Source organism: Cynoglossus semilaevis, chromosome 15, assembly GCF_000523025.1.
Source record: "Cynoglossus semilaevis isolate Cse_v1.0 chromosome 15, Cse_v1.0, whole genome shotgun sequence".
Taxonomy (NCBI): domain Eukaryota; kingdom Metazoa; phylum Chordata; class Actinopteri; order Pleuronectiformes; family Cynoglossidae; genus Cynoglossus; species Cynoglossus semilaevis.
The window spans coordinates 3,425,033-3,438,259 of record NC_024321.1 but is presented as its reverse complement, the minus strand read 5'-3'; the positions used below and the strand labels follow the sequence as shown (position 1 = coordinate 3,438,259).

General features: G+C 40.2%; 1 protein-coding gene across 1 annotated transcript in view; it reads left to right on the top strand.

The window, feature by feature from the left end:
• Window positions 1-533: 533 nt before the first annotated feature.
• LOC103390633 (C-terminal-binding protein 1) overlaps window positions 534-13,227 on the top strand; it is a 20,410-nt gene continuing 7,716 nt past the window's right edge. The window contains exons 1-3 of the mRNA XM_008326556.3: window positions 534-851; window positions 10,813-10,967; window positions 12,922-13,110. Coding sequence (XP_008324778.1) covers window positions 812-851; window positions 10,813-10,967; window positions 12,922-13,110 — 384 coding nt within the window. The 5' untranslated portion in view covers window positions 534-811. The remainder of the gene's footprint in view (window positions 852-10,812; window positions 10,968-12,921; window positions 13,111-13,227) is intronic.

Below are 13,227 nucleotides of genomic sequence, written 5' to 3'. Positions count from 1 at the left end.
ATTTTTTCCACACACACAATTACAGTGAAATTATTGTGTAACACAGGTTACACCAAAAAAGTTCTTCATAAAATGTTACAATATATATATATATATATATACCACGGTTACAATGGTGTGTTTTTTTTTAGAATTTAGAATATGTTTCCCATGTTTAAGAACAAGTTTTTCTGCTCTCACTGCAGCCGAGTCATTGCATAATCTATTTTCCCTCCCGTCCCTGTTGTCTTATAGGAAACAAAAGATGAATTTTGGCCCATGTTGGCTCCTCCCCTTCCTGCACACACACACATGCAGACTTACACACACTGACACATACACATACTCATTCCATTTCTTGTTTCTCTACAGCAAAATCAAAAATAAATTCTACAGTGGTCAGATCTGATTTGGTAGCAGGCACACTCACAGAGGGAGGGGGAGATGGAAAGGAAAAGAAAAGAAAGAAAGGAAGACAGGGCAAAGATTTGCTGTAATAGAAAGTGAAAAAGGGAGGGGAGGGAGGTTGCTAGAGACGGCGGCAGGGAAAGAAGGGAGGGGTAAGACAGATAGAGAGAGCAGTGAGTAAAAGGGGACGAGAAGGGAGGGGAAAGAGAGAGAGAAAGAGAGCGAGAGAGAGAGAGGGAGAGGGAGAGCAGAGGGGGAGCACATGTGTATGCTTGTCACTAAGGGGCTGGGAGAAGGACTAAGGGAAGCGAGGTAGCTGGCCACAGCCGCCATATGCTGAGTGGATTCCTGTTCATGTCTGCTGTGTGAAGCCTGCAGGTCTGTGTGTGTTTGTGCTGTTGGCCGGCCGGGAACAGAACACACCATGGGAAGCTCACATCTGCTCAACAAAGGCATGCCTCTAGGTAAACAGTAGGCAACTGTGTGTTCATGTCTCTCTCTCTCTCTCTCTCTCTCTCTCTCTGTGTGTGTGTGTACGTGTGTACGTGTGTGCGTGCATGTGTGTGTGCAATATTTGTGAAGTCAGTGTACATTATTCTGCCTTCATCCTCCCCTCCCCCCTCTCCCCTTTTCTCTGTCTCTTCTGACTCCTTCTCTTCTTTTTTTTAAATTCTTCTCTTAGTCCATGAGATATTTTTATTATTACACAGATTCATGCTCTCTCTCTCTCTCCCTTGCTCGCTCTCCTTCTCTACACACAACAATGATTAGTCTTTTCTCTACCGCTCTGTACATGTGTAATAGAGGATGTGTGTGTGTGTGTATGTGTGTGTGTGTTTGATAGAAGAGGCAAATCTCTGCCATTATTGAATGCTACTTGAACACCTCCATTTGTGGGGACAGGAATAGATTCTGTCTCTCCTTCGAGGGCTGGAAGGACATGACACATATTTCCCTTTCATTGTGTCACTGTGCGTATTTCACGCTGTACATACACATGACACGGACGCACGCTCGCACACAATCCACACATGTTCTGGTGTATGCGCACAGCTGTACTCACACACAGGTGATAGATGTACAGACGATTCTAGAATAATTAGATCAAGGCTGTTTTTGAAGAAGAAGAAGAAGGAGAAGGAGAAGAAGAAGAGAGAAAGAATGTTCTTTGGTGGGTGGAGGAAAAGCGGAAATAGGAGGTGGGAGTTATTATAAATGATTATTCACTCCACATGACATTTCTTTGGTAATTCTTATTTTCATACGTGAAGGTTGCTTCGCCCCCCCAAAAATGAAACCATATACTGTGATGTCACCAACAAGCTGTTGCAGGCAATGTGTCTCGGGGAGATCAGAGAGTAAAGTTGCCGCTCTTACAACACATCAATTACCACCACCCTCACCGTCCTACCTAGATTATACCACCCGAGGGCTGGAGTAGCTCCAAGGTCACAGTAATGACCACCGGGGAGGGTCGGTCCTCTTTTCAGCAGTCGTCAATAATGGTGATAATGATCTGATCAGGTTTTGTGAAGCTGGGAAACGGATTTTTCGCTTCTGCTGATCGATTGATGGAGGAGGCAGAGGTCCTCTGAAGTGTGACTGTGGAGTCATTTCTGATTTCCTTATAAGGACCAACTGGACATCAAGAATGGGCAGTATTTTCCCCTACTGACAGAGGTGGAAAAAAACATGAATCATAATCTTCAAAAGATCCTTCAGAATGATTCACTCCAACCAAAACAGATCAATTTATGTGCTTCTAAAAATCAGTGGTGGACGGTGGGCAGGCAGGAGTTTCATTTGTTTGGAGGACATTAGGGTAAGAGGGCGTCCAGCATGGTACACTGGTAGAACTACTGGAAGATTCTGAATCTCCCTCTTTGGTTTCTGTCAGAACCTCTTTCCAATAGTTTACTGTGCTGCAGTTAAGCTAAGGAATAATCTACGAATGGTAAAAGAAAAGACGTTATCATTTGGCCGTCACTTTTCTTTAATGTAATTTTGTTCATTTACGGGCTAAAATCCTGAGTACGTAAACCACATACTGTCTGAAGTAGTAAGAGAGGATTCTGAGCTCACCTTACATCATTTGTACCCAGTCAGAATGAAAGTCTTTGACAGTTCTTGGTCATTTTTGCTGCTAGCAAACAACCCTAGCGACTCAACTGAACCCAAGATGCCTTAAAAAGCAGCAAAGTTGAGATTCCAGCACTCTTTGAAACCTGATCACACCACTTACACAATAGTGCTGCTGATCTACTGTGACTGTCTCTGTCTGCACATCATGCTTCATATATTTGAACAAGTGCCTCGCAGACACCCACCTAGGAGGTTGTTAGTAAGCTACCCAGGAAATCCTGTGGGGTTCAACACACAACCAAAAACGCAGCTTTTCCAGCAGCACCTCCTTTCACAACGGGAGCATGTGCTGTTCGTTCACTTTGGCACAGTGTGTTACCAGACAACGAAGCAGAAATGTGAAAATGAGCTGTTAGTGACAAAACAGGTGAATTCATCTTAATTAAGTTAATCTTCACGTCACCAAAAATGTATTATCGAAAGGAGGTCGATTTCTAGGAGGGCTGGATAAACTTGTTCAAAAGGTCAGATCGGCCCTGGGGGCCACGTGTTGCCCGTGTATGATCTAGATCACTGGAAAAAAAACCCATCTATCATTTACATGATTTATCGTAAAATCAGACTCACTGGATAAACGTCTAGTAAAAAAAAATCAGTATTTGGCTTACTTGACAAGTGAATATGAATCTACAGAACAGTCTTACAAACAGCGTTAAAGAACAATGTCAGCGTGCTTCCTCGCTGCAGGCAGTTTCCCACCAGGAGGTTAGGCCTCCTTCTAATGCAAAAAGATGAAACGCAGGAAACTGCTCCTGTTGTGACATGTTGTCAACCTCAGACAGCCACAACCCACCGTCACCAGGAAGCGCTGTTAGTTAAGAGGAATAAAACGCAGCAGCACGTCGAAGTAGATAGTGTAGGAACGACAGTGGGAAACACAATAAACCAGAGCTAAGATGACAGTAAACTATGTACAGTACTATGTACAATATTCCGTTATAAACAGAGAATGTAGTTTTTTGGTCTACTTCTGAAAGCTGACCAATCAAACAAAGCGATATGTCTCTACATATTAGACCCCAAACAACCCACCATAGAACCTCGTTCTATTAAATGTGGAGTTTAGGGGGTGTTTTAAAACAAGGGTCCCCAGCCTTGGTGCTGGTCTGTAGGTCATTTGGTACCGGGCGGCAGTGGGACACAGTGAAAAAATGTACTACAGTTTTACTCATTTACTTCAAAAAAAAAATCTAGTCATATCCCTTTAATTTTTTCATTCAAGGATAATCTGGCAGTGTTTCAAAACAATAGTTCATTCAGACTCTGATACCAACAGAATAAAGTCTAAAAGATGTTTTATTTTGAAAAATGTAATTATACTTCAACAATGGCGTAGAATTACTGGTCAGCAGTAACGACTATACCGTCCGACCGGTCCTTGGTACCTGCATTTCTAGACAGGGTAGATGTAATCTCTTGGCTACTGGGTCAACAGTACATATACAGTTAGGCATGCATATTAATGACACAGTGACCTGTGCGGATGAGCATCTCATCGATGACTACAGCTGGAGATGACACTGGCAGTGGTATGATGTGACCAGGAGTGCAGGAGCAGCTAAGGAAGAAGGCATTCATAGAATGTGTGTGTGTGTGTGTGGATGGGGGGTATGAGAGTGTGAGACATGCTGATGAAATCTGTGAAGCCACAGACTAGTTAGTCAGTTAGTAAGAATTACAAATTACAAATCACAGTAGAGTAAATGTGCAATAATAAGAATAATAATATCAGAATTAATAATAATATTAGAACTCTGTGACTAGTTGATATATATTTATTTTGTCTAACAATAAGCCAAGGTTAAAAATAACCTGTTTTTCTTTAGTCTCTAAAAAAAAACCTGTAAGAATTCTTAACATTTCCTGACAATATTTGACTTGATTTTTTTTTACAATTTTGAATCTGGTACCCAGTACAAACTTATAATCTGCCACAGTGATACAGGATAAAATATTGGGCCAGTTTCTAATTCTTTAATTTTCATGTGATAGATCATATCTTTTCCTACTGATCTCTTTTTGCCCAGCATTTGAATGAGGCCTGATATAAAAACAGACCCACAGACAGGTTGAACTGACAGCAGTTAGAACTGTTAGAGGTGCTCAGCACAGACACTGCTGTCGTTGAGCAGCTGTTGAAAAGAACAGTCTTTTGTGCCGAGTAAAGAGAAGACCATGCCTGTGCCTACTGCTGAAACGGCAGCCTGCAATGGAACATGTGATGGTTTCGAGGCAACATCTGAAGGTGAGCTGTGATAAAATTAGACAGGAACAGATAATTACTGCCCATGAAATTCAGAAAAGTCTACAGTCTGACATGTAGGCCAGAAATGACATTTTATTTGGGCAACAACATTAAAATTATATTTTTTTGATTTCATATTTATCAGCACGTTTCTAGATTTTTATTAACAAATGCAAATATTATGATTTGATATTGTATTATATGGATTGAAAAGGCAGTTAGAACAAGTTAGAAATGTTGTGAGTCAGTGTAAAAACACTGGTTAAAACCACAGACCTAATCATGAAGGGCACTGCCATCTGGCTTAAAATCCCCCCAAAAATCCAAAATGATCAAATTTAACCAGCACCTTGTCGTCCTGTTAATCAAGCAAACGTCATATGCTGTACTTTTTCTTTTTACCTTAAAAATCAGAACCGATCAAACAAAGTTGTTGAGACAATGTTCTAGACATACCAGACTAATACCAGAACCATCTTTTACAAAACAGGCTGTAATTCAGTTCACAAGCGCCTGTTGAAAAGATTAATAACATGACATGTGGCAAGTTTGTTCGGAGTCATCACTGAGCTGGAACACAGTGCACCATTCAACAAAATCAACTTTCATTTAACTGATACATGTGGTGTGGTCATGAAAGGGTGTGTGTGTGACTGATGCTGTTCGTAGTGGTTTTACTAAAGCATTCCTGAGTAACGTTTCATGCTCTCTGTAACAGTAAAGTAATATTTAGTTCCTCTGGCTTTAACGCTCTAAAACAGATCTGGGCAAACTAAGGCCTGAGGGCCATATATGGGCCGCTGGGCTTTCTAATCCGGCCTGCCAAACACTGGTATAAGGAATGGTACAGACTGATGTTAATCCTTCTGTTTCATGCATTACAAGGAACTGACTGTAGTTTCCGTTGATGCGACAAATGTTTGGTTTAGGTTTATTTTTGTACATTTTTTTCATATTATTTCACCTAGCATTCTATATCCAACTGATCGCCAGTCAAATGTTTTTGAAACTCATTTTGGCCAGTGAGCGAAACAGTTTGTCAACTCCTGTCCTAAATGACACACTTATATGCATTTCAACAAAAAATTGATGAAATTTCAAAACAAAAATAAAACAACTTTTAAGTTGAAAAGTGGAGCTAAAGCTGACAAACCAGAATTTGTTTTCTGATACAGTGAGTATGTTTTTCATAGTGAGTGTGTGTTTGTTCAAATGTGTGTTTGTGTGATCTATTCCAAGTGTAAGAACATGCAGGTGTCATATATCAGTTTGTTATCCGTGTCTGCCTGCATGTACTGGTGTTTTGTGTATGCACCTGTAATCCTGTGGATATGGGTAGGGCAGGGCGTGTGTGTATTTGTGAATTTAACTGTGACGCTGTGTGAGTGTGTGTTGCCTTGTGCAGTTACTGGTGTGTATTGGTGGTGTTCACAAGTCGCTCCCTCGAAAGGGTTGTGAGGCTTGAAGAACAGAGACACAAACAAACAACGGCAGGGATGCCAACACTAATTAAAGCATTAGAGATGGATAAAGAAATTAAATTTAAAACATAAATAACCTGCACTGTGTTTGAAGTCACCTTTGTCTTAGTTATGGCTTCAAGTTCAGAAACGTTAAGCTTCAGTAATCAAACAGAATTGACTCAAACGCTGGGTTTTCATGCGTGAACACACTTGCTGATGCAGTGTTTTGTTTTTTGAAAATGTGCTGATGTGGTTGCTGGGCGAGTTTTACTGTGTTCAGGTACCTTTGTTTTGTTATTTGATTGCTTGTAACTAAACTTTCTCAAGCACTAACAAAAACCACAAAAAACAAATTGGTATCAACCGATGTTTTAAAAATGAAGGTTCTCACTTGAACCATGTTCTTTGCAAACCAGCGTATAGAAATGTCAAGACATTACAAAAGGGAAAGTACAGTATAAAGCAGTCATCAAATGCCTCTATTTTAGTCACAGTTAGGTTGCTATTAATTCTTCTTCTTCTAAAGAGACAGGGCAGGAAATGAAGATTGAGGCAGCCCGCGAAATGTCACTAAACAGAAAGATCAAGATCTGTAAGTGAGATAAAAGAAGAGGAACCTAGCAGAGGCAGTAAAAGATGCAGCCAAATTAGTTCCTTTTAACCACTTCGGGTCTCTGCCTGCCACATCACAGACCACCAGTGTAAATCAGCCCCGGCTGCGGTTCCACGGCAGGTTGCTGACTGATCACAGGTGCCGACAGAACAGCTTTGCTCATCCCTTCTGTCCTAAAAAAATACAAACACTGCTGCAGAAAAGAAACCACACACACCATCTATGGGGTCATTTCCAGTTCAGCAGAAAAGACGGTGGAACCAAAATTTTATTCAAGAAATCTGACCTTCTTCCAAAACGAAAAAAAGAAAAGAAAGAAAAGCAGCTGTTAGCAGAGTGGGTTGGTCTGGCATTGACTGAAAATGTCGTGTTCAGTATGGGTTTTGATCCTGAATGCATCTGAAGAGTTGGTCACAGAGGTCTTTACAAATACCATAACAAAACACTTATAATTTATACAAATCTATTCAGTTATTAAAAAAACAAAATACTTAATTATTATGTGCATTAAGATGATTCAATGAAAATTACCTTTTTTAAAAAAAACTGAACTACAATTAAGACACACAAAATAATAATTATATATAAACACTCAATATGATAAAACTGATTTAAGGTAAATTTACTAACATGCAATATTTAAGTTAAGTTCATTAATAATTCAATTTAATAGATTATTATTTTTAACTGATATTGACTACTGTTTTTAGGTATTGTCTACTAATTTTGGCATGATTACGCTATACGACCTTTTTTGAAGACACACGTGGAAAAGCTGCCCTGTGTCAGTGTGAAGACACGATGTTGTTCCTCTGAGACAAATGTCCAGCAGTTGTTGTGAATTAGTCAGTAACAGCTGCATGCTGCCACGGCTGTTGGTCTTTTCCCACTGGTTCACTGCCTAAGTTTTTTTGTTTTCTTTTGTCTCTAAATACCAGTTTAAACAGATGTGAAGGCATTTTTCTTTCTCACTGCATTTCCAATCAGAACTAATAAAACATGTTTCTCCTGTTTAAGCTAGTTTTTTGTATCTTATTAAATATTGTGCTCAGTGTATTTTTTTTTTCCTTTCTCTCATTCGATCGAATCCATCACAAAGTAAAACAACAACTGGAGGACACAAGCTGCAGAGTGAGTCTGCGTCCTGACAAATGAATACAGCGGTACTTTAAAAACCGATGATTAAATGTTGTTTATATCACATGATAATGACAGACGTGACCTCACAGCTGATTGGTTTAGAGCCGTGATGACAGCGTGGGCAATTATTAAATATTATGAGAATTTATTGTGTTTGATCTCATGGGAAAATAAGGAAATAAAGAATATGAGAAGACAAGGGGATTACGCCCCCTGTTGACTTTGTTTAATTAAGAACGGGAAAAGAGCGAGTGGATTGGATCAGGTTTCTGTGTGTGTCAGAGGGAGAACAGACGGCTGTTTTATCGTATAGTACGGCACTAGTCAGCAGTCAGAGTGTGAGCGGGTCTTTCCAAGGTCATGTTGGAGCTGGAATGAGAGCTATTTCCTCCCTCACTCCTACCAAGTGTGAGCTGCTGAAATGTCTCTGGTGCTTTTCAGAAATGCCACTTCACTGCAGAAGTGACTCGACTGAATGGAGTTTCGGGGTTTTGTTATCGTAGGGAAACATTTTCAAAGAGGTTTCTCTCACAAACCCATTCGCCGGTCACACTTTGCATACTTGTATCTCCAGAAGCAGAAGATGATTTTTAGAGCATAAAAACTGCACAGTGCAGTAGCTGCACGCAAGCGTTCCATTTACGATTACATGTGAACTACAATAGGAGCAGTGTTGAAGCCTCACCGCACCCTGTGTTCTTGTGAAATTCCAATTTCTCAGCAATGCACCATCGATTTTGTATTGATGTCTAAGTGCAATGGCCTCCTGGCAAAATGCTATTACAGAAAGCTAATGTTTTACCAGGCCACACAAGGCACTGTGAGCGGGATTTAAGTTTCACTCCAGTGGTCTTATACTCCACCAGTGTGGCTGCTTGATCAGATCAGGTTTCACACTGTAATCTGAAGACAGTGAGACGAAGACAGAGCCGAGAGTGAGTGGGTTTGATAAGCAGTAGGCAATCTTTGACAATAATCTATACAGATCCTGAACAATGTTCAATCATTACCAACTGTTTTCACAAATGCTTTACATTTTTCCTATAATGCGTGTAAATTTAATTATGGTTTCTAATCAGTGCATTTTCCAGTTACACTTTCACTGCAGCAAATGGAAGGGAAACCAAATAAGAATAATTAGAATTCAGATGATGTGATTCCTCGTTACAGTACTGCAGTTTCAAGGTTCAGCTCAGCGTGTCGTTGTGAGTGTTATGTAAATCAGCTGAGCTCAGGGACTGAGAACCAAGTCGTCCGTACAGGTGTTGACTGAATTCAAAGCTTTGTCTCTTTGATATGTTACATTTTTTGACAGCTTCTTGCAACACTACATCAGTCCTGTCTACTGTTTGACTGTTAGTCTACTTGCAGCATTTGGACAGGTCTGACATAGTCCTAACCTTCATTCTAAAAAGAGACTATGGCTCACTATCAGGATGCTAAAATAACATATAATAGGCCTCTTAAGTGGAGTATGTAAAATGAACTTACAGTTAATTTATGCAAACTATCCTGCAAAAGGGAGCCTCAACTTATGGCGCGACATTCTGCACATACGTAAGTACCAATGTCACAGCACAAATGAAAGGAAGTGAATCTAGCACAATCCAACGTGTGGTGTACAACAGACAAATGTAAACAAAGCTATTTTCAGAGTACGGTGCTGCGTAACGACATATTCGCCCGCTCCGTCGCCAACTAGTTCCCATGTGAATTTTGTTTTAACGCCCCAGGTCGAGGACATTGTAAACCGAGGAACTGCTGTATTGTAAAAATAAAGAAATACATAGTTTACTATTGTACAGATTGAACAAAAGCTATCTTGGTATTATCTTGAAATCTGAAAGTAGTGGCTCTAATATTTCACACAAAATTCAAAATCTACCATTCACATTATTTTGAATTCTCATAATCCCAAATACAGGACGAGTCCTAGCTGGATTTAAGATCTTACAACAATCTACACTATTAACATCTGATCTAGATCAGAGCAATGGATTATAATTTTTTCTTCATCTACTGTATATTATGTTAATAGTGAAGGGATTGATGCACATGTTCACTTTAGCCGTTTCCGGCTAGGAAATTTATCAATGCACGCACTATGTGCTGGATAAGTGAGTAATTGAAATGTAATCTACAGCTGCAGACTCAACTGTTTTTTGGCCTGAAAACCAGTGCTTTCTTTGTCTTTTATTGCACAGCGTAAGCAGTGCATCGACTGTGGCAACGCAATAAAAACTGTGCAAACAGAGTGACGTACAAAACACTAACATGATCGGGGTTTTTTACTTTACTACAGGGTTACATCCTGAAATGTGGGAACGCCCTACTATTAGCAGGTGAACTACTTCCTCCAAAGCTTCTGTAACTTAACTCCCCACCTCATCAATCTTTGACGCAGTTAGTGTTGGATGTGTCAGCAGATTTCCTTTACAACCGAGAGATAATTAACCTGAAACGATAAACAGTCATAAGGAGGAAAACAGCTTTGAATCGTAGCTGCACTGGGAACTGCTCCTTTTCTCTCGTCCTCCCTTTTACAGTCTCCATAGCAACTGCATCAGTCTAGAGCAGAACCATTATGGGATGCAGAAGAAGCAGGGCCTCAGTGGCAGCTGCAGGTTTCCCACTGAACATTTCAATAACAAAAGGGTGTGTGCTGACAGTGTAGATGTGAGTACAATAGAAGTTCAACATCAGACTACAAGGATCAGTCAGTGATTGATTAACTAATCAATACGTTCATCAGCAATATGATGGATTTTTCTTTGTTTTTACTTTTTTTGCCTGACTCCTACTTTCTTGTATTGTTTTCACAGGCATCAGGCCACCTATCATGAATGGGCCCATGCATCCGCGCCCCCTGGTGGCGCTGCTGGACGGACGTGACTGCACCGTAGAAATGCCCATCCTCAAAGACGTAGCAACTGTGGCTTTCTGCGATGCTCAGTCCACCCAAGAGATCCACGAGAAGGTAGGACAGCATAATGTTTAGCTTGTGGTTGATGAACAGATACATGACGGATAGAAGAAGAAAAAACATCAGTGGCACTTGAACACATCGCCTTTATGATCTAAGGTCCTAAATTTCCCAAAGGAAATGGATGGATAGATTCATCCATCCATCCATGGATGGATAGATCCATCCATCTATCCATCCATCCATCCATCCACCCATCCATTCATCCATCCATCCATCCATCCATCCATCCATCCATCCACCCATCCATTCATCCATCCATCCATCCAACCATCCCTCTATCTAAGGCAGTGTTTATCAACTGGTGGCCCACAAGCCCAATCTGGCCTGCCTTACCATCCCACAACTGGATTTAAAATAATCTAGGTGTCTTTCCAAAACATTCAAGGCCTCTGACAAATATAGTTGGTGACCCCAAGGTGTCTTTCCAAAACGTCCCACGCTGGTGGGCTTTACTCAACATTTTGCTGGCATATACTGTGTTCATACAAAAAGGGAAATTGTGTTATTTTAAAAGATGGCTATATTTGACAGACGTTATGATTGAATAAATTATTCCATGATGAAAATAGGACAATGTCCTTGGCATTTCAAGGTATCTATTTGTATATTCTCATCTTTTACTCCACAAGCAGTCCTTGAGAACAACAGCCTTATTGACAGAGTAGCTCTTCGGCCTTCAGCATGAAAAGAAATTGATTTACAACCAGAGCAATTCTAGGAGAGAGTTGGTCAAATAAGTGGACGGTGAAAGAAAAAAAAACAAAACAGTAAGTCCCTTGAGCAAACTTCAAATGTGGGTCAGGCTCAGCTCTCGCCACAGTAGCTGCAGACTGTAAATGGGTTTGTGTGTCTGGCAGGGTTACGTCTTGTTCTGGGCTTGTGCCACGCACACTCTGAGCGCGCTCAGTAGGCCACAGCGTGGGAGAAACAGATGGCTCTCTTCCCTTTTTTTCACTCACCATCTCTCATCTTACTCCCTCGGTCCTGCTCTATTGAACAGCCACCCCACTGTTTAATTAAAGGACTTTTCCTTATTGTAACTGAACTACATGTCACTGTCAGCTGCTCTCACACAATAAAAAATAAGGGGTAAAAAAATACAGGTTTTCATGCGGTCATTTTTTTTCTTTTATACTGGCCTCATTATCTTTGACTGTGTAAAATATCACTGTCAATGAAAACAATAGCTTGTCATCCTAATGAAAGGAACAGCAGGAACAGAAGACTGCTCCTAATATTAGTCACTTTTATAAGCCTGGTGTGACGAAAGCTTATCTCGTTTCCTGTGTTGACAAAAGCTGATAAAATTCAGGAAAGGCTGAGTTTTGGTGTAAGAAGAAATATTTAAAAACAGGAAATGAGAATAATATAAATTGTGCTTACACAAAAAGTCCTCATGGGAACTCAGTGAACTGTGTCCATTTTTTTTCCCTCTGTACTGACACCAACATAAACATGTGCCAATGACTTGTTCCTATTCCCTTTGTTTATTAAAAGACAGATGTACAGCCACATGCAGATGTTTTTGATCCATTTATATTAGAGTAAGGTTACAAAAAATGGAAGTAAGCTGAAGCAAAAGCTTTTTTTTTTACCTTATCCCTCATGCTCTACAAAGCAAGCCATATTCCCTAACATACATATATACATGTTACTGCAACACAGTAAATTCCGATTTCAAACCTTGCAACATTTTGGTCCGATAGTGACGACATTTTTACGAACTGCATTTTGGGTATGTTTTGGTTTCAGAAAGAATTGTCTTTATGTAATTTTGTGGAGTTTTTTTTATTTTTTTTTAACAAAACTAACAAAATTACTTTGACCTACTTAGTTCATTGGACCAAAACAGACAGGGTACCATCTGTTCAATTGAAAATAAATTTCAAGAATCATAATAGAATAATAATAGTTTTTTTCATTGTTATTATTTGTCTGTGTGCAGGTGTTGAATGAGGCGGTTGGAGCTCTGATGTACCACACAATCACTCTGATGAAGGAAGACCTGGAGAAGTTCAAAGCTCTACGTATCATTGTGCGCATCGGTAGCGGCTACGACAACATTGATATCAAATCTGCAGGAGAACTGGGTAAGGACAGATGGACAGCTGGACAGATGGACAGACTGAAAGACATACGCAGACACACGCACATGCACACATCGGTGCCAAATGTGACGCTGCTTAAAGTCAAGATGATGAGGCAAACCTGCTGGGGCCTTACAGAAACACCAATGTGTCTAAGTCTCAAT